Source organism: Antedon mediterranea, chromosome 7, assembly GCF_964355755.1.
Source record: "Antedon mediterranea chromosome 7, ecAntMedi1.1, whole genome shotgun sequence".
In the NCBI taxonomy this organism is placed as follows: domain Eukaryota; kingdom Metazoa; phylum Echinodermata; class Crinoidea; order Comatulida; family Antedonidae; genus Antedon; species Antedon mediterranea.
In genome coordinates, this window is record NC_092676.1 from 24,804,936 (window position 1) to 24,832,080 (window position 27,145).

Below are 27,145 nucleotides of genomic sequence, written 5' to 3' on the forward strand. Positions count from 1 at the left end.
TTTGTAAACTTTTGGCCTACGAGAAGAAAATAGGCCTAGCATTTTAGGTAATTTAAGCAAAGGAGACTAGATTAAAATGCCGGTTTTTCACACTAAGATTATTGAGTCTATTTTGGACCCAGTTGCTCAACAGGTAGGACCCATTAATTTTTATTCTGTAAATATGTACTAGCCTACTACCTAGGCCTACATACAGTGAGCCAGGCTAGGCTACATACGCCTACTATAATAGCCACCAGGTTGGCTAGCCTATCCGAAGTACTGTAGTAGGCGGCCTTCCTAAATTAAACTAGGCATAGCCTGCACAGTCACAGTTTGCTACTACTAATATTGTCAAGGCCTATAAACTAGCTAGGCATATATAATAGTATTAATACTACTCTCTAGAATAGAAAGTTAGGAAAGTGGTCACATTTTTATTTTGTTTGTTTACTTTGCCACCTAACTGGGCATATCATCACTGTCGCGCAACGGGTGAATTAAAAAACAAATTATTAGAGATCCAATTGCAAAAGTATAGAGTAGCACCCCTCCTGGAGTATTGTATGGGGAGCCTCTACTGTAGCTATGAATTTGATCATATTGGTCACATTTTTAATTTTGTTTGAGTTGAACTACTGTCGCCCTAAAATTGAAACGCAACCCGATTTCAGGATCAAGGTTGTGATAATTTATTTCAGACAAACTGTCCATAAAACATTTAAAAAAAGAGAAAGAAATACAAGAATTATGTCACATGTGGCAACGGTCATGGACATAGGACTTATCTGTTGACATATAGTGCCTCTCTCCACTTTTGGAATCTAACAATAAATATTAAATACAGTTTAACATTATGTTTTTGCTTTTCATGATTGTGGAAGGAAACTGTAAATTGTCAGCCTAAACAATTCATTAAAAAAATATAATTTTCACAGTGTAATTCATACATTTTTATCCAATACTGTACTAATAACTTTGATACTTAGAATTAATTATAAATATAGTGTTACAGTATCTATCCATACAGTTTTATATAATTGTAATTAGATTATTTCAATGGCATTTAATTTAATTGAATTTCAAAAAGATTTTACATTTATTCTTGTATTAATTATTATTTAATATCATTGAGTAATTATATCATGTTTTATGTTCTCAAGATTTATTCAATTAAATCAAAATTGTCTTATTTACATTTTTAAAGAATCAATAAAACACAACAAATGTGATTCTTCAATTGTGTTTTAAAAAACTCCTTTTGAAATGAAATAAAACTTCTTCACTAGCAGCAGGCTATCACTCCCTATCAAGAAAAAAGGGAATATAAGACAGTAACTGGAGATACATACCAGAAATTCCAAGACAAAAATAAGCATCATTGGAATACCTATTTAGCCAATCATATCATAGAAGGGTTAAAGGTCATCTACTTTCCAAACTAAAGCACAGACTTTTATTGGCTCTTAAATGTTTCTTTTACTAATCATCCACCCACATACAAGGATTTTGTATTTGAGGTTTTAATAATCTTTCAATACATGTTTTCAATTGTGATGTAAAATACATGTTTTCAATTGTGACATAAACTTAATTGTAATTTTAAAAGGCTATACAGCTGTACAGCTACAGTATTATGAAGGGGAATTGTATTTAATACAAATGTACTGTACTTATTAGCCTAAATATTCCACCAAGATAAATAATAATTAAAACAAATAATTATCAATTTAGGATGAAAGATTGCCAGTGCTGCTCTAATAATTTAATTAAAATTATAATAAATATATTTATTTATTTATTTATTCAACTTTGAAGCTGTACTACAGATTTGTATAGGCGGTAACCCAAAACAGCATACAGTATGCTGTCGTGAGGTAATTTCCCGATTGATCGTAATCAAAACGGTACTCGGTATAATCTACTAGTTTTTCTGCTCCCAACCAGTACATCCATTCATAGAAGCCTTGATGAAGTAAGCCTACCTGGTGGTAACCATAGAACGGTCCCGAGGTAACGACTATACTTGGGAAGTATAATCTAATGTGCTCTACAACAATCACAAAAAAATAAAAATAATAGTAACAATAAAAGAAAATTCAATAGTATAAATATGGTACAGATTTGAGGATAAAAAAATATATAGGATATAGGGAGTATAGGAATTTACTGAATTTTCTGACATTATTTATTTGATTGTGAATTTTACTGTGCAATAATCATATGTTAATGTTGAAAACTGACTCACAGAAACTGAAAATGAAATGGGCTTAATACCAAATTGGGAATTACTTATATCAATTACCTTTCATAAATAGCCTATTGACTTAACATTAAATGAATCATGTCCAAAATTGGTACATCATGGCTTTTTAAGGTAAAAAAACAGATAATGATGAGGAAGTACATTATGCATGGCATAGTAATTATGATTTCTTACATCTCTTTTTGCATTCAAAATATGGTGCAGTGTTAAAGTGCACAGAAATTCAATTGTAATATTGGGTTCATTGGTTCACTCTCATCAGAATTTCTAATTGGAGAGAGATATTTACAAATATTTTATTTATTGAGATGTCTCCTTTCACCAGGTATTATTAGCCAATAACCTTTTGAACTTTGTCATTTAGTAAACTCTTCATTAGTGGAATATGTTCAGGCTCATGAAATACCTAGAGTAGAATTGCTATTCGTAAATTAGAACATCTCTGGAATACAGTTCTTCAAAATTCACAATTTAATAATATACTTTAATCTATCTAAAAGTACTATTACATTTTTATTTATTGTAATATGGAATTGGAAGCAATTTTCTTGCTTGATGAACAAACCAGAACCAGAAATATTTCTTACAAAATACACCGCTCGACTTTTTGATCTAACAGTTTTAGTTATTGTTATTTCTTCATTATATGATGATTTTTATTATTGATATTCTATTTAATAATTTAAGAAATATAATTGTTATCAATTGTTTTTGTTTAACATCAATCAGTTGTAAACATTTTGTGGAACGTAAATATAGTCTAAAAGTCCTACAAGTAAACTAATAGTACCACTACTATACATATTTCGGGGTAGAGGTGTTACTCCCTAAGTCTGTGTGACCTAACAATTTTTTCAATCTTCTATCGACTAAAGCCGTAGTATAGTCGTTATCTCGGGACCGTTCTATGGTTACCACCAGGTAGGCTTTCTTCATCAAGGCTTCTATGAATGGATGACGAGTTGGGATCAGGAACACTAGTAGACCATACCCAGTACCGTTTTGATTACGATCAATCGGGAAATTACCTCACGATACCCAAACATTCCAGTAAACAACAATTATAATTTTCCAGCCTCTGACAAACCTAAATCAAACAATTCTTCATCTATAGAGGTCACATCATTTGGCAAAAAAAGGAATGAACCTGAGACTTTAAACTTTAGAACCCTTTTACTAGACTTACCAACATTTTTAAATACATTTATTAACATTTTCTTATTTTAATTCTTTTATACTGTAGATTTCACAACTGGTGATCCTTCATGAGCAAGCAGAAGATGGCGCTGCGATGCCCGACCTCACCTTGCCTGTCAGCGCTGTCGCAAACGCTGTCAACAACCTCGTTCAGGTACCGTAATACCTTAATTAATAATACCAATGCCTTGTTAAAATATCATGCAGTAAATAGTACTGATCATACTACTACAGTGTGCTACTTTAACTCTATGCTATGCTTAAACTTATTACAAATTAACTAGTATTTCTTCTAACACTCACAATTATTGTAAAAGTTAATGTGGAAAGCTTCCCTCAATGACAACTGTAGTAAGTATATATGAATAACTTATTTCTACAAATAGAACATTTTTTAAATTATACTTTGTTGAGAGCGCTGTTGTATTTTTTAATCTTCGAAAAATGTCATTGCGAGATGAAGATTTGTTGAAAACAAGTCGACATTTATACTGGTAGAGTTGTATTTTATTATTTTGTAGGTTGGCCGACAAACTGGGGAGTCCTCTACGGACAAGGTTCTGAAGGAAGAAATGCCATTTGCTTTAGATAAAGTTGAAAATGCCAGTATTAGTTTGATACGAGCAGCAAAAGCTTTGCTAGAAGACCCACTCTCAAGAAGTGCACGGGATACTCTCATCAATGGCGCAAGAGGTTAGTGAAAATCGTCAGCTTTTAAACTCTGTCTACACTATCATTGATAATGTAGACAGAGTATTAGAATGTGGACAACACTATTTTTATTTTATTTACACAAAAACAAAGTTCCCACATCAGGAGGCAACAAACAAGGTAGATAGAGGAGAAATAATGCCATTTTGACAAACATTAACATGGCTAAACAAACATTGACAGAGGCAGTGACTGGGAACTTTAAATTAAAGATTACAGTCAAACATATTAAATCATTTATACAAAAACAAGAGGTTAAAATACATGCGTTTAAATGACAAACTAACATTCTTCTAAACCTTGAAGTATGAAAAAGTAGTGTGTCAAACTGCAGACTGGTGATCTGGAGGTGTGGGTTCGAGTTTAATATTTCAGTATTTATGTTTTTTACCAGATTTTATTACTAAAAACTATGATTATTTATCCATTTAAAAAGGAATTCTAAGTGGCACGTCTGCTCTGCTGTTGTCTTTGGATCAGGCAGAAGTCCGTAAGATCATTCGTATCTGCAAAGGAGTCCAAGAATATTTGGCAGTAGCGGAGGTTGTTGAGGGCATGGAAGATCTCATAGTATATGTGCAGGTAACCATGTCACTGTTCTTGTAGCTGTAGCTGACTTCACTGCTGGTGTACCATGCTATACACTTTTTAAACATTTTAACTTTTTCTACTGTATGAAATATATAATATATTTTACTATGATCCTGTTTTGTGTATTCCATAACCAGTTAACAAATGTCTATAACAGGATACATTGTAACTTTATTTTTACATTGAATTTCCGTATTCTAGAATTTGACCCCAGGAATGACCCAGATGGTCAAGATGGTGGATGGACGTCAGGCCGAACTGACCCATCAAGTGCATCGTAACATTCTTATAGCATCTAAAGATAAGATAAAGAACCTTTTACCTGTGCTTATATCGAGTATTAAGATCTTTGTAACAACAATGCAATCTCGTAAGTCAATTTATTTTTTATGTAAAACAGCTTTAGTCACCTTCTTTAAAGATGTATTGTCCCCCCAAAACATGCAAAATTAAGATTAATTAAGCTTAATCTTGGAATAGGTTATTTTGTAGTTTTAATCAAGTTAATCACTTCCGTAGAAAAAAAACGGAAAAAATTATGTTTTCACTTATAAATTAACATAATAAATGGTTAAATTCAACCAAAAATAAATTGGTCAATTTGACCATTTTTGCTTTTAAATTACAGTTTTTTGTTGTTTAGATTTTTGGTCAAAGTGGATAACTATTATGTGACATTAAATGGCATATTTAACAACAAAAATTGTAAAAAAATTATTTTTTAGGGGGACAATACATCTTTAATAGTTACCATGCATTTATTCTAAACTACTTTTTCTTTTGAGGTTTATATTATATTTGTGTAATTGTTTGATTATTTTTTCTATGCTATTGACATCAAAGAAATGTTGTTAATAATAAAAAAAAAATTTGTTTTTAGCTGGAAGACGAGGTCTGGAGGAAGCTGCCTCCAACCGGTTGTACGTCGTCAATCAGATGTACACAGAAATTGAAGAAATTATCCGCGTTCTTCAGTTAACGACGTACGATGAAGATGATTGGAACGTAGATGACGTGACAGTCATGAAGAAGGCGGCTGGCAACATCACGTCCAGGATGAAGGGTGCTGTGGACTGGCTTAGAAACCCAAACAGCGCTCCTGGAGGACTTGGTTCGTTCATACTTGCATTCACTTATTTAGTGGAGTAGTAGCTTGGTGGTTATGATGCTTGGCTACCAATTCAAGGGTCCTGGGTTCAAGTCCTGTCATATGTCAGGATTTTTTCTAATGACAAATTACAACTCCACTCCCAAAGACGTGTAATAAGACTTCTCTTGTCTTGTAAACGGGATTGCCACCTTTAAGAAGGATAGTGAATTAATTCGCTTATGGTTATCCTTGGCAATTTGCCTAAAACATATAATAAAAAATATTTAAATGTAAATTACGTTTTTTATTTATAACCACATATTTATTTCCATTCTTATTATTATGTTATCGACTTTTTTTTTTAAAGGTGAGCAAGCCATACGAATGATATTGGAAGATGCACGAAAAGTAGCCGATAGATGCGATGACCCAGAACGAGGTCAAATTCTACGGTTGGTTGATGACATCAATGCCATGACCAATGAATTGGCAAATCTTAGAGGAAGAGGATTGGTAAACCACAAATAAAAAATTTATTTGTAATAAATAAGTATTCAAAATTCAGATGACAAAAGTAATAACTTTAACATAAATCTTTGCGTGCCATTTTATCAATTATTAATAAATATTGTTTTTTTGTAGGGCAACACGCCAGAGGCACTAAGATTAGCCAAAGATATTGAAGAGAAACTAAATCGCCTTGAGAATCTCGTAGAGCATACTGTTAAGAAAGCCGAAAGAAGTGGAATTAGGAAACCGGCATACACTGTGGCTGGAAAGGTTGACCAAGCGCAGAAGTGGTTATCAAACCCAGGCATAGACGATGGAGGTGTCGGTAAGCCAAATCACATTTGTCAATGACATTTTATGAGAAAACAAAATGTCTGTTTTATTTATAAGAAAACTGATAGTACATTTGTTGTTTGGTAAATGGCTTGACTGCATATATTTATATTTAACTACAGTAGATCTAAATAAAACCAGTTAAGGCCAATTTACACTGACGAGCGGTAAACGGTAATAAAAATATAGAATCTATTTTATTCCTTATGACCATTTACAATACGGAGCGGACCGTTTTCCCTCAGGATAGATACAGAGTCTATCAATGACTAAAAGTTATAGTTAATACTTTATGGTAGTATTACAATTACCCACAGTATGTTATTACATACTTCCGTCCAACCAATACCCAATATGACATCCTGTATAGTAGTCTACTCACTTCTATTTTTACATACTCAGCATCCTAAGCCAAACAAACAAAAATCCAGTATTGGTTAAAAAGAAGATTCTCTTTCTGCTAACTTGAAAATTCACAGCAAACTACTTTATTTTAAACATCTTTCTAACTGAAGTATAATATTTATGGCTTTGTCTTGAAGGTCTCCGAGCGATTGCAGGTGTGGTTGAGGAGGGTCGACGTCTGGCGCACTTCTGCACGGGCAAGGATCAAGAAGAACTACTCAGGCTCTGCGACGAAACCGAACTACTGTCAAAAGAATTGGCCAATATGTGTGCTAGAGGAATGGTAAGTAAAGAAATGATGATGGAGCAGGGTTCATGGAATTTACCATCATCTGGCAGGGTGTTTCATAAATTTGTTATATTTTCAAGTTGTAGCTCTCTGCTCAGAGAGAATAGGCCAATGTCAGTTTATCCAGTTAAGCTAGCACTCATAGACTAAAACCACCACTTTAGGTTTGTATAAATGAAAACATTTTTGCTAATGACATTTAGACATTTTTATTTTAAGTTTTCCTTTTGGTGCAAAATTAAGGACTTTAAAAAAAAATTGTGTACTATATATTATACTATGTTTTATTTTTATTTCAGGGTAACACTCCACAAGCTCAAGCTCTTTCTAAACGTCTGGCTGATAAGTTGGAGCAGCTTAAGACAAAGATGGAAGACATTCTGGTTAAACAGGTGGGTGGAATAATTTGCATACATTGCATGCCAAGAGGAGACATTTATTTCCTTGTTTAAAGTTAGGTATATGCCTAAATTATGCTAATAATAATAGACCCTCGATACAGTAAAATCATCAATGTCCACATACAGTATAATACAAGTAAGTTAAGTGAGCAAGAAGGTACAAGAAGAAATAGGTGGTTGTTGTTAGGAAATTTCATATTTTTTATCCCCTAAGTTGCTGAAAATTAATTTGTTAAATATTTTTGTCTCAATTTCTATTTTTATCCCCTAGGTTGCTGAAGATTTTATGGACACAGTGACTCCATTAAAACAACTCACAGAAGCAGCATTAGCCCCAGAAGGTAAGCAACCTTCTATCAAAATGGAATAGTCCAAATTAAACAAAATGACTGCAATATAACAAAGTTTTTTTATGATGAGAGCCTAATTTCTCTTCTCTTTCACAAATAATGATAGTTGATATCAATTTTTTTAAATTTTCAGACAAGCCTAATCGTGAACAGATATATACAAGTAAGGCTGAGTATTTCTTAGAGCATAGCAACAAACTTGCTGACACGGCTCGCCTGATTGGTCAAGCTGGAGGGTCAAATGATAAACGACTTGTAGAAGAAATCAACTCAGCCGCCAATCAGGTAAACTCTCACAAAAATATGTTCAATTCAAGTTTATATATTTGCATTTATTTTTTATCAGATGTTTTCAAGAAACTAAACAATCGTTGACTGTTTTTGCTACAAAAAAAAAAAAAAAAAAATAGTTTTTGTAATTATAAATGCTTTTTCCCAAACAGATGGATGCCTTAACACCTCAAGTAATTTCAGCTGGACGTCTTGTTTTATACCACCCTAATAGTACTGTAAGTATTAGCTAACAGCTAGAAAGATTTCAGATTATTTTCTCCCAACAGATAACATTAAATTGTGTTGAAGTAATAACTAAATTGGGAGTTTACACAGATGTACTTATTTACCACTCATATAAAAACACATGTTTAAGAATGGGACCTGGATAGGTGTTTTTCATTGCACTAGTTTTTAATAGTGGAGCTGTACCTTGGTGGTTAATGTGCTTACCTTCCAATCCCAATGTACGGGGTTCAATCCTGAACTAGTGCCAGGTTAATAACTCACAACTTTTTCAACTCGACTCCCTAAGCCTCAAATGAGACTTAGTTTATAAGCACGATAAATTATTAAATAGTGTATTCATCCTGTAATTGGCGAGTTACTCGCTGTTGGATTTGTATGAAATAAAAAAATATTACTTGCGGTTGACAATCTCATGTATTTTTTAACACAATAGGCTGCCGTGGAACATTTTGATCTGTTGAAGAAGGAATGGACCAACAACACAAACAACCTGACACGACTCGTTGATGATGCAACAGACTCTGTGGAATTCATTAAAGCATGTGGTTAGTTATATCAAGGCAATCTACTAACAACAGGACACTGTGCTCACCCTGCCAAGATAGGAACTCTAACAGTCCTTTGATCTTATGTCTGGCTGCGACAAATACCTACAGTACTGTACTATGTACATATTCTCCGCAGCGTGCGGTGTATGTTAAGAGACATGTAACTGATTATGTCGCAGCCATAGATAAACCCTTGATCTCTGTAGCTCAGAATCCTGTTGGTAGATTGCCCTGGTCATATATACTATAACAATAATCTGCTGCTAGCTTGAGTGTGAAGGTCCTAAGTCATTGCCAGTGCTGTCATTGAACAATACACCTTGTCCTTCAGATGAAATGTTAAGCCATTGGTCGCCTTTAAAAATGGTGAAAAATGTTTTTTTTTACCCTGTAGAGGAAGTCATTCGTAAAGAGACGGTTGAAGCAGAATTCGCTGTCAGTCAAGAGCAGCCTATACCATTCATCAAGAGTACCTCAAAGATCGCCAGATGCGCTCAACGTGTTGTCATGGTAGCGCAACAAGAGGCAGACAATTCGGAAGATCCTACGTTTGTTGAGGCAGTTAGCAAAGCTGCAGAAGAACTCGAAAGCTGTAAGTACACTTTTGATATGCCATACAAGAAAAATTTGTACGCAACCTTCAATCAAAATAAAATAGTCTAAAATGCTGTAGCTTGGTGGTTAACATGCTTGCCTTCCGATCCCAAGGTTCAATCTAGACATAGTGCCAGTGCTGTAACTCATAACTGTTTCTATGCGTCTCCTTAAAGCTCTGTCTACACTATCAAACTTTATGTGATGTGCCTATATATGGACATGATAATGTCATATCACTACCATACTTGAGCAAATCACTGCCATATTTGGGCACATTACATTTTTGTAAAACTAGTTTGATAGTGTAGACAGAGCTTAAATCTCAAATGAGAATTAGTAAGCACTGTATAGTTGATCAATCCTGTAATTGGCGAGTTGCTTGACTGATAAAGTTCATGTTTTTTTTTTTTATTCTTCAGCTATCCCAGCAAGTGTGGGCTTCGCCAGAGGTGTTGCTACGCAACCTAACAACAAACAAGCCCAAGATGACTGGATGAATGCCAACCAAAAGGTACAAACAAAAACATTCAAAATAAATTAACCATCTTGTTATCATCCTCTTACACTACTTCATAGGTGCCATTTTGTTCTACTGAATTTTGAAATGGTTTCTGATGGTGTAATTTACATTAATTAAATACAACTTAAATTCTCCCCTCCATCAAAAATCGTAGAAAATCAAAGAAACTATTTCGTTGTTTTTTCAAGAAATATTTCTTTACTACTAACATACTGAGTCTAATGTAACATTTTATTGGTGGGAGTCATGTATTATATCAATTTTGAATCAAACAAACAAACTATGTATTTCTTCATATGAACTTTTCTAAAAAATAGGAAAATGTTTCTCACTGCTCTTTTATGTACACCATGTTCTTTCTTCATGTTTGTTCTTATCATATGTGTGGCTTTTTCTTTATCATATGTGTGGCTTTTTCTTTATCTTTTTTATACTATCTTTCTACATAGCTATACAGGTCGGTTCTGAAAGTTCGTAAGCCGCTCACTGGAGAGGATAACAATCCTCCTCTCCCCCCACCACCCGCACTCCAAGACGACGAATTGGACGAATCACTGATACAGGTTTTCATAGCTAATTTCTTTCTGCTGTTTTCATTCATTTCAGAAAATGTATTTCTAATAAAAACAGCAAAATCAGCATTGTAGTTAGGTAACAGTAGGCAAATTGGTTATGCTTACGACGAGACGTTATAATTGATAACGTAGGCTTATTATCCATCACACATGCTCAGTAATCACTTGAATTTAAGAGGCATCCATTAATTGGCCCATCAATTATTACAGTTTTAGATCTTGTTACATCAATTGGTCGGAGTTCAAAACCAAACAGCTTAGATATGGAGGTATTTCTGTGGGTGGGTGCCATGTATATCTTCCTTACATTGTTTAGCTCGTCGTAAGCATAGCTATATCGTATTAAAAAAAATACCCAGCAAAGCTTTATAGGAATCAGCAAAAAAAAGTAGTTAAAGAAATATTAACCATTTGCTAAATTCAAATCTTTAAAATATAGCTAACATTAGTTTATAGTTTTTTAAGAATTTATTTTACTTTGTAAGAATAAAATTTGGGTTTTTTTTTTTACAATAGTTGCTACAGTATATTTGCGATTTTATTTTTAAGCGCTTTATTTATTTTTGGTTTATCACTGTACAATATGTTATAGTTTAACATAGACAATTTTGCCTATTACTTTTACTATATAGAATTAGAAAAAGAAAGTAATTGATGCAGTTTCTTCGAGGTATTTTGAATATTTGTGAAAATGCTGTTGTCATACAAGCCGTGTGAATAAGATGTAAAAAAGGAGACATTTATCTAGTTTGTTTTTAGCTTGGTGGTGTGAACAGAAGTTTAATTAGTTGCGTAGTTGAAAACCAGGCAAACCATACCTATTGTCTATTAGGCTCTTAGTTCTCCTTGCATGTGTACACTGAGTAAATGACCTAACGAGCACTGCAACGCTAAAAATGTTATTACATTTGATTTTAGGTACAGTATAACCCTTAAGGTTCTTACAGTGACATTTATTACTGATGTGCTTATTTGGTCATTTACTGTACTCTCGGCCTGTACCATTGTTGTTAAAGGGGTGTTGTAGTTATTCATATCTTCCATTTTTCCTCCATGCTTCCTATAGCTAGAGCAAGCAATGCGTGAACTAGACAGGCCAGACTCTTCAGACAAGGTTCTTTCTATTCTTTTCTTTCTGCTATCTCTACTACGTTTTGCTGTCGTTTACTCACATTTGGACACGACCTAGGCCAAAAGAAAATAGTTTGTTTGCTAATCCTGGCTTAAAATATAAATGGAGAAAAGTTTCAAAAGAGCTCAACATAAACTTCCAATATCAATGAATTACCAATAAATATTGATAAAAGCAATTTAGAAATGTTTTTTTAAATGTTAAATAATACTATTTGGAAATAGTATTGCACCATTTCATCATAAAATCAAGAAAACTGTAAACAGCAAACAAATTATTTTGTTATGGCCTATTTATTATTATTTTTTCTCTTATGTTACACACTGGATGTGAGTGATTTTTAAATAATTTTGGCGTAAGCATGATTGCTGTGATCTATTAAACCAGTTTATCTAAAAATTAATAAATATCCCTCTTTTTAAACATTTATTTTCTTTTTTGTTTTATCTGATTCTATTTATATTTTTCAATATTTTGTCCTCCAATATCTAGTGTTATGCCGTGTAAAAAGCATGCGCTAGTGGTGTTACAAATTAATGTATGCGAGTGAAATGATTTTATAGACACACTGCTGTAATTATTATTTTTTACAGCATTTACTGTAGTTTGTACATAATATTTGATAGTTAGGTCTACTGTATCACTATTTTTTTTTTTTTTTTGCAAATCATATTAGTATATTGTGCATGAAACTTCCAAACTTCTGAGCTATTAAATTCCAAGGATTTGCATTTAATATACAATATATAATATAATATACAATAATATACAATATATAATAATTGTTTTGTTTATGTGATTCCATGGGTATAAAACTTGTAATAGTCCTTAACTTTTCAAGATTTTTTATCCAATGAAAAGAATTATAGAAAAAAAATAGAAACCAGTAAGACGAGTCTGATTGCATCGTCAGAAAAATCAGTTTGTATTGAGGGCGCCGGAGAGATAATTTTTAGCAGTTAAGGTGTCATTCTTTAAATGATTTACGTAATATTTACTATTTGCAGTGTTTTATAAAGAATAAAAACATGTTAAAATGAAATTAACTTTAGAAAATGTAATTAAGTTTAATAAAATGAATTCTAAATTCAAATTGTTATTAAGAAACAATTTTCTATTGATATCAGTAACTTAGAAGATACAGTACTCGTTTTTATTCTAACAACTTTTGCTTATAGATTCATGAAGGGGCACAACATGTTAGAGCATCAATAGATGGCGGTTACCATGCTAAGAGCGCACCTATACTGACACTACCACCGCCACCACCACCGCCTCCTCAAGCTTACATATCACCACCGCCACCAGCCTACTCAACTCAACTACCGCCACCGAACTTTACCGCACCACCACCACCAGAATTTATAGCACCACCTCGACCGCCACCCCCATCCTCCATTATGAGACAACCCCAGAAGACTGAGGTGGTTTTTCTATCTTAAACTCAGTCAACACTATCAAACTAGTTTGACAACAAAAGTGTGAGATGTGCCCAAATATGGTAGTGATATTTATCCAAATATGGCAGTGATATTACATCATTATATCCATATATGGGCACATCACATTTTTTTGTCACAAGTTTGATAGTTTAGCCAGAGCTTTACTTGATGGATGCCTTCATTGTAGACGGAATGATTCCCCCTCACTAACCCCAGTGTGTTTCTAATATTTGCATTATCTCCTTTTCAGATCACAAGCATTTTGTACCATTCAGCATGATAATAGTCAAGAACAACTAAATACATTTCATTCTTTTACAGACGGATAGCATATTTAATATATTGTAATTTCATACCTTTAATAGCATTTGAGTAATTTACTTATTATTTATTTTTATTATTATTCATAATCTAATCACTTTAATAATTTACAATCATGTATATTTTTTGCTGTGTTTTAATTAATTAATTAAAAAGAAAACTAATTTTAAATAAAATGATTTTAGTATTTTTTGTACTGTACAGTATAGATATTGCAGTTCCAACCACAATCAGCATACAGGGAGTGACAACCTACACCTTTTAACTTAATAATTTTAATAGCATTCTTTATCATATGTACTAATGGTTTAATGTTCTATCTGATGAGGCAATGAGAGTAAAGCATCATCCTCATACTAAATTAATTGTTTCATTTATCATTAATATTTACATGTAGATTAGTAATTTTCACATTAACGTTCATTGTATACATTTTGAAAAGAATAAAAACCTGTATAACACACCTTATATTTATGCAAATTTATAGATGAGAATTTGCATGAAAAAATAATCCTGCTTCTAATGTAATAGTTTGATTTATTTGACTTTAATTGAAGAAAGTAATTTGTTTTATAATTTTAATCCTTGATTTTCTTAGATGTAGATGTGTGCTGCTCATGTGAAAAATTAATTATAAAATTCTCGCAATACACAAATTTCTGCACTATTATTATATCTTAAATTTATTGGAGTTTGTACTGAGAACAAGTGGTGCAAAGACCTGATTGGTTGATTTGGTAATTTATGCATAAAAGCAGACTTTTGATTGGACTGTCTTTAATTTTTAAGATTGTTGATGGAGTTGTGAATGTTCGTGATGCAGTCTTGGTATCCCAGCAACCTCCTGTTGAAGAGTTTAGTCAGATGAATTTGAAAGGTTTATTTTCATTTTTCTTTCTTTTTTTCTTTTATTGACACATTTGCATGTAGTATTTTAGTAAGACTGAACAAACAGATTATAATAAATTAATGGATCATTTAATTTTATATTGTTAGATACACAATCAGCTCCACCACGCCCACCATCCCCAGGACCACCACCAAGGCCACCACCACCAGAGGAGGAGGAAGAGGTTCACTTTCCTAAGCCAGGACCAGATCAGCCCATCATGGTAAGAATATTTATCTTTCATTAGTTCATTGTCTTTCTTTTTTTGTCTTCTTTCACATTCATTTCTTTCATTGTCTATCTTTCTTCTTACATTGTCTATATTTCTTCTTTTATTGTCTTTCTTCTTTCAATGTCTTCTTTCTTTAATCGTCTTCTTTCATTGTCTTCTTTCATTGTCTTTGTTTTATTGTCTTTCTTTTTTCATTGTCTTTCTTCTTTCAATGTCTTCTTTCTTTAATCTTCTTCTTTATTGTCTTTGTTTTATTGTCTTTCTTCTTTCATTGTCTTTCTTTCATTATCTTCCTTCTTTCATTGTCTTTCTTCTTTCATTGTATTTCTTCTTTCATTTTTTTGTCCAGACTGCTGCTTATGACCTGCATCAAGAAGCCATGAAGTGGTCAAGTAAAGGAAATGACTTGATTGCTGCAGCAAAGAAGATGGCGTTACTCATGGCTGAAATGAGCAAACATGTTAGGTATGTCTCTCTGTCTGTCATGCTGAATGGTGTAACGCTGAATGGTGTAACGCAGAGTCCTGAGGTTCCTGGTTTAGGAAGAGGAGGAGTTGCCCTCCAACGCTGGAGGCCTCAGGTGTTTTAGCCCTTTTTGGCATATTTTATTGCCTCTTTTTTCCACTGGACACTGCTCAGGAGCCATCATAAGCTCCGTTAGGGTTAGCCAGTGAGCGCTCATAGCCGTTATGCCACTTGTCATACTATTTGGTATTTATCAGTTATTGTTATCAATATAGGAATATTAAATACAGTAGAACCTCCATTAAGGGAACACCTTCGGGACCAAACAAAGCTTCCCTTAATAGAGGTGTCCCGTAGTGGTTACATATTATATTACCTCTACTGTAGTTTGTTTTATGAGAAAGTGTTCCCTTAATAGAGGTGCCACAAAAAAGGAGTCGCCTAATAAATTCTTGTTTTTGTATTACAGAGGAGAAGGAGGTTCAAAGAAAGAACTGATTGATTGTGCCAAAGCCATTGCAAAGGCATCAGAAGAAGTCACCAGACTTGCCAAAGAAATCACAAACAGATGTCCAGACAAGAGAATGAAAACTGTTAGTATACAAATAATGAATCTTTATGAGTGTAATGGTACAAATAATGGGGTGAATGATGAAATATAACCTTTTAATATTGAACGGCCGTACTATTGCATGCCATGTGACCCACAATCGCCCAATCAAATGACTTTGAACTTAGAACCAGTATATCACATCATTATGTTTTGTCTTACTTTTTGTTTGTAGAATCTTTTCCAAGTTTGCGAACGTATTCCAACGATGGCAACACAACTAAAGATTTTATCAACCGTAAAAGCTACTATGTTAGGGTGTCAAGGTAATCTAGTTGTATCCCACTTCTTAAGCTCTGTCTACACTATCAATCAACTGCACTGTGTGCCCATATATGGGCATGATGATGTCATATCACTACCATATTTGGCCACATCACAAACTAGTTTGATAGTATAGACAATGCTTTAAACTAGAAGTTTATTGTGATTTATATCTATAATTATAGACAATCCTACCACTAGCCTAGGTTTCAATGTGTTTATTTTATTATTCTAAGTTTGATAATTTATTTTGTTATTTAAAGACTCCGAAGAAGATCAAGAAGCGACAGAGATGCTGGTAGGGAACGCTCAAAACCTGATGCAGTCTGTGAAAGAGACGGTACGTGCAGCCGAAGCAGCTTCCATTAAAATCCGCACAGATGCGGGTCACAAACTCCGCTGGGTCCGTCGCAATCCCTGGTATCAATAAGTTATTCAATAACATATTCCTGCTTTATTCTTTTCTACTTAATTGGCGTACCATACCTGGAGCACTGCCTTATAAGGGTATATGTTCTAATCAATGCACTTCACTTCTCTAAGAATATGACACAATAATTTATATTATATTTAAGTCAAATCTAGGGTACCATACTTAAGCCCTGTATGGCTGAAAAATGTTGCTGGTTTGAATAGAAATTTATCATGCATATTTTTTATAGAACTTCCTCTTAAAAAACAGTATGGACACTGTACATAAAAAATGTTCAAAGATAAAATATTTAACAATTAAAACAATAAATGGTAGTAATTTAAATTTTAACTTTATATATTAATAATAATGTAATAATGAACCGGCTTTTAAAATGTAAAGATATATATGCCTTGAATTTGGTATTGTACATTGGAACTTGTATTCAATTACTCATCATTTTGGAAAGTTAACATTTTATAAGAAATTTGTATTACAGAATTAATTAATGTATTAATTTGTTTTCAGAACAATTTAGTGGAATTGTATAGTTTATATATTAACTATAGAGTTAGTAGAATTATAAACGTGCTAGGCCGGTTTAGTTTTTTATTCAAATATTTATTCATACCTTACAGTCCTCTGATAAATTCTCAAAATGTACAATGTCCCTTAAATTTGTCTTAGAGAAAAGAAAATAGTCAAACTGTACAATTTAAGCATTGTTCCTTAATTGTGATGAAATAACCAAGCTTGACACAAGTATAGACATTTCTGAATAGTTCAATCAATTTTAAAATAAACTAGTTTGTATTTTTGTTTAATGTTTTTATAAATAATGTAGTTAACATAATAAATTATGAATTTATAGATTATATAGAAATAGAAATTTATATAATAATATCGTGTGTAAGTAGAATTAATTAATAAATAGAAAGTTAGTGATGTGTTTGGAATATAAACAAATGTTTTTGATATGCAAACAATTCTGAAGGAAATTCTGGGGACAAAATACATCTTTAATAATGTATTAGCAGATGAAAACAGTAGGGGTCAGTCATCTATAGTATATTGTAATTGTTTTGTTTCCTATCAGTATTATGCAGTTCATCGTTAAAGGTTAAATCTTAAGTAAGAGTGATTTTATCTTGTATTTGCTTGTATTACTTTTTTTCCTATTGAAAATTAACAATATTATCTTTAAAATGGTGCTCGTCAATAAAACCTTCAGCCAAGTTGGTTAACTTTAAAAAACATGTTTAACAAAGTACATTTTCCAATTTGGAGTTTTTTATATTTTGTTGACTATAGTAAAAGAATTTACATGAAACATGACAATATTAGCACATACTCAATTGTTTAAAATCCATATAAGGATAATTTAAACAATTGTGAACATTTCAAGAAAAAAAATTGCCAAATTATAGTAACCATAAATAATAAAATAATAAACAGTATTTATATAGCGCCTAATGGATCACTGACCCCTCTAGGTGCTTTACATTAGACCTTAACTAATGGGAATAAACTATACCCCGCCGGACACCATTCCGGTATTTCTTAGTCGAGGTTTCGGGGATGGAGACAATCAATAATGTGGAAAAAAAATGGTTACTATAGCACAACAAACATGCGCAGAGTCGAATAGTGCGTTTTGCGCATGTTAATTGTGCTATAGTAACCAGTTTTGACATAAATAGTTACTATAGTTCGAAAAATGGCTGATTTCCGATCCTTTTATATTTTGACATAAATGGTTACTATTGCATAATAATGTTTATTATGCTATAGTAACCATTTATGTCAATTGTGTTATAGTAACCAGTTTTGACATAAATGGTTACTATTGCATAATAAACATGCGCAGAGACGAATAATGGGTTCTGCGCATGTCAATTGTGCTATAGTAACCAGTTTTGACATAAATGGTTACTATAGCATAATAAACATGCGCAGAGACGAATAATGGGTTCTGCGCATGTCAATTGTGCTATAGTAACCAGTTTTATTGAAAAATTTAAAGGTCGAAAATTTGCAATTTTTTTTAAAAAAATCCCTGTACTATATATAGTACAGGGAAATTTTCGAAAAATGGCCGATTTAAGACCCTTTTATATTTTGGCATAAATGGTTACTATTGTATAATAAACATGCGCAGAGACGAATAATGGGTTCTGCGCATGTCAATTGTGCTATAGTAACCAGTTTTGACATAAATGTACTATAGCATAATAAACATGCGCAGAGGCGACTCATGGGTTCTGCGCATGTTAATTGTGCTATAGTAACCAGTTTTATCGAAAAATAAAAAGATCGAAAATTGGCCATTTTAAAAAAAAAATCCTTGTACTATAGTACAGGGAAATTTTCGAAAAATAGCCGATTTTCGACTATTTTATTTTTTGACATAAATGGTGACCATAACACAATAAACATGCGCAGAAGCGAATAATGGGTTCTGCGCATGTCAATTGTGCTATAGTAACCAGTTTTATCGAAAAATAAAAAGGTCGAAAAATTGCGATTTTTTTTTAAAAAATCCCTGTACTATAGTACAGGGAAATTTTCGACAAATGGGCGATTTTCAACCCTCTTATTTTTTGACATAAATGGTTACTATTGCATAATAAACATGCGCAGAGACGAATAATGGGCTCTGCGAATGTCAATTGTGCTATAGTAACCAGTTTTGACATAAATGGTTACTATAGCATAATAAACATGCGCAGAGGCGAATAATGGGTTCTGCGCATGTCAATTGCGCTATATTAACCAGTTTTGACATAAATGGTTACTATAGCATAATAAACATGCGCAGAGTCGAATAGTGGGTTCTGCGCATGTCAATTGTGCTATAGTAACCAGTTTTATCGAAAAATAAAAAGGTAGAAAATTTGCCATTTTTTTGGAAAAAATCCCTTTACTATATTTAGGAAATTTTAGAAAAATGGCCGATTTTCAACCCTCTTATTTTTTGACATAAATGGTTACTATTGCATAATAAACATGCGCAGAGACGAATAATGGGCTCTGCGAATGTCAATTGTGCTATAGTAACCAGTTTTGACATAAATGGTTACTATAGCATAATAAACATGCGCAGAGGCGAATAATGGGTTCTGCGCATGTCAATTGTGCTATAGTAACCAGTTTTATCGAAAAATAAAAAGGTAGAAAATTTGCCATTTTTTTGGAAAAAATCCCTTTACTATAGTACAGGGAAATTTTCGAAAAATGGCCGATTTTCGACCCTTTTATATTTTGACAAATGGTTACTATTGCATAATAAACATGCGCAGAGACGAATAATGGGTTCTGCGCATGTCAATTGTGCTATAGTAACCAGTTTTATTATGCTATAGTAACCATGTATGTCAAAAGTGGTTACTTTTGACATAAATGGTTACTATAGCACAATAAACATGCGCAGAGGCGAATAATGGGTTCTGCGCATGTCAATTGTGGTATAGTAACCAGTTTTATCGAAAAATAAAAAGGTCGAAAATTTGCAATTTTTTGGAAAAAATCCCTGTACTATAGTACAGGAAAATGTTCAAAAAATGGCCGATTTTCGACCCTTTTATTTTTTGGCATAAATGGTTACTATTGCATAATAAACATGCGCAGAGGCGAATAATAAGTTCTGCGCATGCCAATTGCGCGATATTAACCAGTTTTGACATAAATGGTTACTATAGCATAATAAACATGCGCAGAGGCGAATAATGGGTTCTGCGCATGTCAATTGTGGTATAGTAACCAGTTTTATCGAAAAATAAAAAGGTCGAAAATTTGCAATTTTTTGGAAAAAATCCCTGTACTATAGTACAGGAAAATGTTCAAAAAATGGCCGATTTTCGACCCTTTTATTTGTTGGCATAAATGGTTACTATTGCATAATAAACATGCGCAGAGGCGAATAATAAGTTCTGCGCATGCCAATTGCGCGATATTAACCAGTTTTGACATAAATGGTTACTATAGCATAATAAACATGCGCAGAGGCGAATAATGGGTTCTGCGCATGTCAATTGTGGTATAGTAACCAGTTTTATCGAAAAATAAAAAGGTCGAAAATTTGCAATTTTTTTGAAAAAATCCCTGTACTATAGTACAGGGAAATTTTCGAAAAATGGCCGATTTAAGACCCTTTTATATTTTGGCATAAATGGTTACTATTGTATAATAAACATGCGCAGAGACGAATAATGGGTTCTGCGCATGTCAATTGTGCTATAGTAACCAGTTTTATCGAAAAATAAAAAGGTCGAAAATTTGCAATTTTAAAAAAAAAAATCCCTGTACTATAGTACAGGGAAATTTTCGACAAATGGGCGATTTTCAACCCTCTTATTTTTTGACATAAATGGTTACTATTGCATAATAAACATGCGCAGAGACGAATAATGGGCTCTGCGAATGTCAATTGTGCTATAGTAACCAGTTTTGACATAAATGGTTACTATAGCATAATAAACATGCGCAGAGGCGAATAATGGGTTCTGCGCATGTCAATTGCGCTATATTAACCAGTTTTGACATAAATGGTTACTATAGCATAATAAACATGCGCAGAGTCGAATAGTGGGTTCTGCGCATGTCAATTGTGCTATAGTAACCAGTTTTATCGAAAAATAAAAAGGTAGAAAATTTGCCATTTTTTTGGAAAAAATCCCTTTACTATATTTAGGAAATTTTCGAAAAATTGCCGATTTTCAACCCTCTTATTTTTTGACATAAATGGTTACTATTGCATAATAAACATGCGCAGAGACGAATAATGGGTTCTGCGCATGTCAATTGTGCTATAGTAACCAGTTTTGACATAAATGGTTACTATAGCATAATAAATATGCGCAGAGGCGAATACTGGGTTCTGCAAATGTCAATTGTGCTATAGTAACCAGTTTTATCGAAAAATAAAAAGGTCGAAAATTTGCCCTCTTATTTTTTGACATAAATGGTTACTATTGCATAATAAACATGCGCAGAGACGAATAATGGGTTCTGCGCATGTCAATTGATGTTTTGCCCCAAAAATAAGTAGTTAACAGTCAAAATGTAATATTTTTTTACATGGATATACCCAGTGGGTTGTACACTACACTACACTACACTTTTATGTTGGTTCGGTGGGCTTTGCTATGTTTTTTTGGAGGTTTGCGGGGTTTAGCAATACCTGATAATAGTAAACATTTTTGTCAATTATTTTTACAGGGATTTTTTTCTAAAAATGGCCAAGATACACACTTTTTAAAATACTAATTATTTAATAGTATGCAATAATATTACTATGGGCATATATTGCGTTATCATCATCTTATAGACGTATAGTAACCATTCATGTCAATTATTTTTGTTTTAATGGGATTATTTAACATTATCTATTCTATTGAGGTAACATGCGCAGACTATATTATTTGATTAAGCAAATTATTATAATTAAAAATAATAAATAATAATTTAATAATATTATGATAGTCAAGTTCACATATATTTAGCCACCAACAAAAGAAAAACAGTCTGGAATTGCAATGCATTTTTTTGTAGTCAATTTATAAAAATATGACATTTTGAGACCTGCACTGTGCTAGTAGAGGTTTGTGTAGTCACAACAATGCGCTTTTATTTCATGAGAAAATAATTAGGCAATGATACATTATTATGTAAACAACATCTTTATTGAATAATCTCCAAACACTAAAATGAAACAACAGGTGTAAACAATATACAAAAAAAAAAGCGTATTAGGTACACAGGAAAACTGAATGTTTAAAATGTCCCACCAAGACAGTCTGCGCATGCTCAGAAATGCAATAAGAGCAGGTTGTTGTTGAATTATTGCAGTATACGAGTATTAAGCTTTGTTCCCACTAGGACACAACGCAAGTGGTTGGACCAATCACAAGTGATGAATTATTCAAACTTGCGCTTGTTGCAGGTCAACAGGTTAAAATTGCACCTAAAGCTCTGTCTACACTATCAAACTTAATGTTAAAAAACAAATGCGATGTGCCCATGGACATGTCATATTACTACCATATTTGGGCACATCACATTTTTTTTTAAACTAGTTTGATAGTGTAGACAGAGCTTAAATCCTTGCGTTGCTTCCCTAATTGAAACCAAATTTTAGCATTAGTATAAAACGAAAAATCTGGTATTTGGTGATCTTTTCAAACTACTACAACAAATACTATAGTATACCATGTGTTAGTGTAGATTATCATTTGCTTAAATTCCTTCATTTAAAACTTAACCTAATTAGGCCTAAAAGGGTATGCTTGCCGTTCATATTAAAATTGTGAATTTGGAAGGCTGGAAGAACGCCCACAAAGTTTGAGAAATAAATTTTCTTAAAATGAGTACATAAAAGTACGTATGCCACTTTAAAGTACAACAAAATCACAGAAAAACATTTTTTTTGTTGCAGATGATGGCAAACAAGTTTGTTTTCACCTTAAGAAACTATCAGATGTATTGTTAAAATATTAACAAATAATACATATATACACCATCTTCTTCATTCACAAAAATCCTACCCATTCAATATATTAGGAGATAACTAAAGTGGTTCTTGTGATGAAATTATTTTGATTTTTCTTTTTACCTTGTAATGCAAAGCAAAGCTACTCTATGTTAAAGTGAAATTATGATTTTGTTTAATTTATTTTTAAAAAACCCTAAATTATTAAGTTTCATTGAATCATCGTACAATTTATTTTTCATTCGGATATTACAAAATGTAAAGAAGCGCAAAACAAATGTTTCATCTCAAATTGTTTTGGCGATCATAAAAAGGAGCAATTTAGTTTGAACACTTTTTGTTTAAGCTCTGTCTTCACTATCAAATTATATGGTAGTATTATGCCAAATATGGTAGTGATATGACATATATGGGCACATAAAGTTTGAAAGTGTAGACAGAGCTTTATATTCCAATTTTACCCCTTCCCAACAAACCATCTCTAAAAACATGAAAGCAAAATTGCTTGATTTAAAAGATATAAAAAAAAGTAAAAACTACAATTTTTTCCTGAAAACATTTTTTTTTCTTAATTATATCTTTATCATTGAAACAAAAAAACTGACCAAAATGATTATCAAATAATTACAAGTGATGTGTATTCTTACACCAAATATGGTAAATATATTACATTTTAAATTAGTTGACTTTCCTACTTTGGTAAGTTTCTGGCAGTAAGCTCAATTTATAATATGAAGGCGTTAATTACAGTATACATTTATAGATTCCAGCTCACAGTATCCACTAGCCACATCATTTAATGTTGACCAACTTTAAAACCAAATAATGGTGCCCTTACTTAGATACTGTATGTCAAAATATACTGCAATTCACTTAGATACTGTATCATATTATGTAGATTACTGTAATATTCCATTTTCGACAGGGTTCACAATGTAACACTATGGTATATAGATTACCATTTACAGTATCTCAAACTTGTCATATAGTATACATACAGTAATTACTGTTTATTTAACAGTATATGTGTTAGTAATAATATATCTGCATGTAATCGTTATTATTGAGGTATAATCAATTAGCTATATGGGATTTCTTTTTTCACATGGAATATAAATTTGTTTTTTCGGTATGTTTTCTGGAAATAAACAGTAACATTACAATGATTGGAAGGTGCGCCATAAATATCTTGCCAAAATATAGCTTCTTTCACCTCATTTAAATATGTTAATTAGCACCAGCATTTAATTATTAATATTTATGATTTACACGTACAGTACCCGTGACTTTGTACAGAGGTGTAGTGTTTACACAAATTGCATGACGGCTTTCTTTTGATCCAGTGTGAGTTTTAAACTTGCATACTCTATTCGGTGCGTAGCTTGTTGTAAATAAAATGTGTATGTTAAGACCCTTCAAATGATGATACTGTCATTGCATTGAGAAAGCCTAACCTTGCTTGTGATATAAGCTTAAATATTTCGTGGATCAAAACTAATGTACTTCCAAACATCGTTGCTGAGTCAATTTTTGTTACTTTGACTTTACTTGAATAAAACTGAGGTTGATGCCTTTATTTAAGATACATCTGCAAAATTCAACAATATCACAAATTATAATAGTACAAAATAAAAAAAAATCATATTAACATCATACCAGCCCATTATTTTGAATTCAGTAATATTATGGATAATATTATATTTTCTTCCAATGTATACTTACATGATGCTGTCGATTGGCCAAATTGTCTATGAATTTGGTCGTAAGTAAATCGAACAAATGCATCGTATTGTTCTAAAAATGAAAACATATTTAAAATATATTTGAATAAAACGATTTAGATTACTATAAATTTTTGAGACAAAATAAACAACTACTGTACTGTACAGTACTCTAACCCCATCTACACTATCGAACTAGTGTGATGTGCCTAAATATGGTAGTGATATACCCAAATATGGTAGTGATATACCCAAATATGGTACTGTATGACATCATCATGTCCATATATGGGCACATCACATTGTTTTGTCACATAAATTTTGATTAGTGTAGACAAAGCTTCATAATAATGTTAAGGTTTGCTTTAGGTTGACTTACCAGATATTTTTTCATTGAGAATTTTCTCATATTCTTCTTTCATCTGGCAGTCACGCTCTTTCAAAATACGTTCACATATTATAAGCACTTGTTTTAGCGTAAATAGTGGCTGTTCTTTTCGGCCGGCGGCAGCATCGGCGTTACCGGTATTCATACTTGTTGACGGGCCAGCCGACGACGACGGAGAGTCGGGATAGTTTGATTGCACAAGTTCTTGTGATGATGAGGCCATTGTTTCAGATACATTACAATTGGAAAAACTATCTTCTGCCGCAAGCTTCTTTTTTCTTTGTATTTTTCTCCATTCAATAGTTATACTATTTGCTAATTGTTCTAAAATATAAAGGGTAATTTTTTTTTTACAATTTCTATATACATATTTTTTATTTAATTAATTTTTTTTCAAATTACTTTTAATTTTAAACAGGATTTATATATTCTGGTAATCAGATTACCACCAGTAAATAAATATCAGAAAGTTAAAATTACTGGTACACAGTATTATTGTATACAGTATCTAAAAAAATGCAGTTCTTTTTTAATTTTTAAACTGTACAGTGTACTGTGTTTTTTGTTTTTTTTTAGTTTACCATGCAAACATATTTAATAATAATATTTCTATTATTAAACACTGGGCTATGCAGAAATAAAAAAACTCAAGCCATTGTTAACAAATTATTTCTTTTTAAGCAATAAAGGATACTGTGCTTAATATGATGGTTTTACAATTTTTTTTGTGAACAAAAAAAAACAGGATATAGCAACTGGTATTGGATTATCATCCCAGGAAATGACATCAAAATCCAAAGATTTTCAGTTTAAATGTTTTCAATTGGATGGAGTAATTTAATGATAAAATTACAATACTGTATACCAAGATTTAACATCTCGGTTATAACTATTTCACCCCTAGTAACTATAGGTAGACCCCATTTATGGCTTTTAAAGTACCATTTTCGATATTTTTTTTTATTTGCCCAAACATCCCCAATATTTTTTTCTCAGAAATTTTACACCATAAAAAAACGTAATATTACTTATCATTCATTCACAACTGATCTCACTTTGGGCTTGGCAATTCAAACACTTCTTTTGTTGAGCAACACCTTTATATACAAATCATCTGACCTAATTTGACCTCTGCCTTTATTTGCATTTGAAACAGCTGATCAATAAAATGGTTCCAAAGCAGAGGCATACATACAGAATTCTTGAAAAGAACAATTCCATAAACCAGAGGACTATGAATAAAGGTTTAGTAGGCCTATATTGGGATATAGGCTAGGCCTAGGTCGTGTGACTGATGGGTCAATTATTAATATAAATATTTAACACAGCAACAGCAACCAAAATAGACCAGAACCAAAAGGGCAGAAAGGTCACCTTCAATTCAATAAATTTATGAGAAACACCCTACCTCTATTCAAGAATTTCGATGATACATTTTCAAACGGTGACGGTTTCTTGCACTGTTGTTGTGGTGGGGTAGATGGTTTTAAAACTGGCATACATCTCCTTCGCTTTGGGGAAGCAGAAGGGCTGTGTAGTGGATCAAAATCTAGTGTCCGTTTCAAAGTAGCGCAAGCCATTGTTTTGAAATAACACCGAAAAGAACGGACAGTTAAACGTTCCCTCTACCACTACAACCGAGGTTTATCCAAATAATTTATCCTTTAGCTCCACCTTAGATATATTATCTAAACACTGATTCACACAAACTAGTATTTTATATCGTCTAAGGGCTTGATTTACAGGATTCTTCTCAGTCCTTCTATTTATCTTCGATGTCAACAGACCCACCGACAATTCAAAATGGCTGTGTTTCTCAATCAAGCAGCCTCGATTTCGATCTCAGATTCTATCAGCGTTCCATTAACTCCTGGGGGCGCTCTATCTATAAATTATTT

At 32.5% G+C, this 27,145-nt stretch overlaps 2 protein-coding genes across 4 annotated transcripts; one reads left to right on the top strand and one right to left on the bottom strand.

The window, feature by feature from the left end:
- Positions 1–17,786, top strand: LOC140055135 (vinculin-like). Of its 3 annotated transcripts, XM_072100354.1 has the most exons (24): positions 1–133; positions 3,489–3,596; positions 3,964–4,135; positions 4,590–4,735; positions 4,946–5,114; positions 5,625–5,855; positions 6,202–6,347; positions 6,477–6,669; positions 7,220–7,365; positions 7,671–7,763; positions 8,044–8,113; positions 8,256–8,407; positions 8,566–8,631; positions 9,078–9,189; positions 9,587–9,784; positions 10,209–10,300; positions 10,759–10,872; positions 11,951–11,998; positions 14,569–14,656; positions 14,776–14,891; positions 15,250–15,365; positions 15,835–15,958; positions 16,151–16,241; positions 16,503–17,786. In XM_072100354.1, the coding sequence occupies exons 1-24, from the start codon at positions 77–79 to the stop codon at positions 16,667–16,669; spliced, it is 3,015 nt and encodes a 1,004-aa protein (XP_071956455.1). In that variant the 5' UTR covers positions 1–76; the 3' UTR covers positions 16,670–17,786. The 3 variants fall into 3 exon arrangements, with proteins under 3 accessions (XP_071956455.1, XP_071956456.1, XP_071956457.1); XM_072100355.1 differs by lacking the exon at positions 11,951–11,998; XM_072100356.1 differs by lacking the exons at positions 10,759–10,872; positions 11,951–11,998.
- Positions 17,787–22,175: 4,389 nt separating this feature from the next.
- On the bottom strand, positions 22,176–27,049 carry LOC140055141 (akirin-2-like). Its single transcript, XM_072100367.1, has 4 exons — positions 26,656–27,049; positions 25,239–25,571; positions 24,861–24,932; positions 22,176–24,726 (listed from the first exon to the last, which is right to left on the bottom strand). The coding sequence occupies exons 1-4, from the start codon at positions 26,825–26,827 to the stop codon at positions 24,716–24,718; spliced, it is 588 nt and encodes a 195-aa protein (XP_071956468.1). The 5' UTR covers positions 26,828–27,049; the 3' UTR covers positions 22,176–24,715.
- Between the last annotated feature and the right edge of the window lie 96 nt (positions 27,050–27,145).

What these genes read in the sequence shown, in the direction of transcription:
- LOC140055135 (XM_072100354.1), top strand. Translation starts at nt 77, where the DNA reads ATGCCGGTTTTTCACACTAAGATTATTGAGTCTATTTTGGACCCAGTT. An exon ending in AAGACATTCTGGTTAAACAG is followed by an intron (nt 7,764 to 8,043) that starts GTGGGTGGAATA and finishes TTTATCCCCTAG; the next exon opens with GTTGCTGAAGATTTTATGGA. An exon ending in GGAATTCATTAAAGCATGTG is followed by an intron (nt 9,190 to 9,586) that starts GTTAGTTATATC and finishes TTTACCCTGTAG; the next exon opens with AGGAAGTCATTCGTAAAGAG.
- LOC140055141 (XM_072100367.1), bottom strand. Translation starts at nt 26,827, where the DNA reads ATGGCTTGCGCTACTTTGAAACGGACACTAGATTTTGATCCACTACAC. An exon ending in ATCGAAATTCTTGAATAGAG is followed by an intron (nt 25,572 to 26,655) that starts GTAGGGTGTTTC and finishes TTTATATTTTAG; the next exon opens with AACAATTAGCAAATAGTATA. An exon ending in TCTCAATGAAAAAATATCTG is followed by an intron (nt 24,933 to 25,238) that starts GTAAGTCAACCT and finishes TTTCATTTTTAG; the next exon opens with AACAATACGATGCATTTGTT.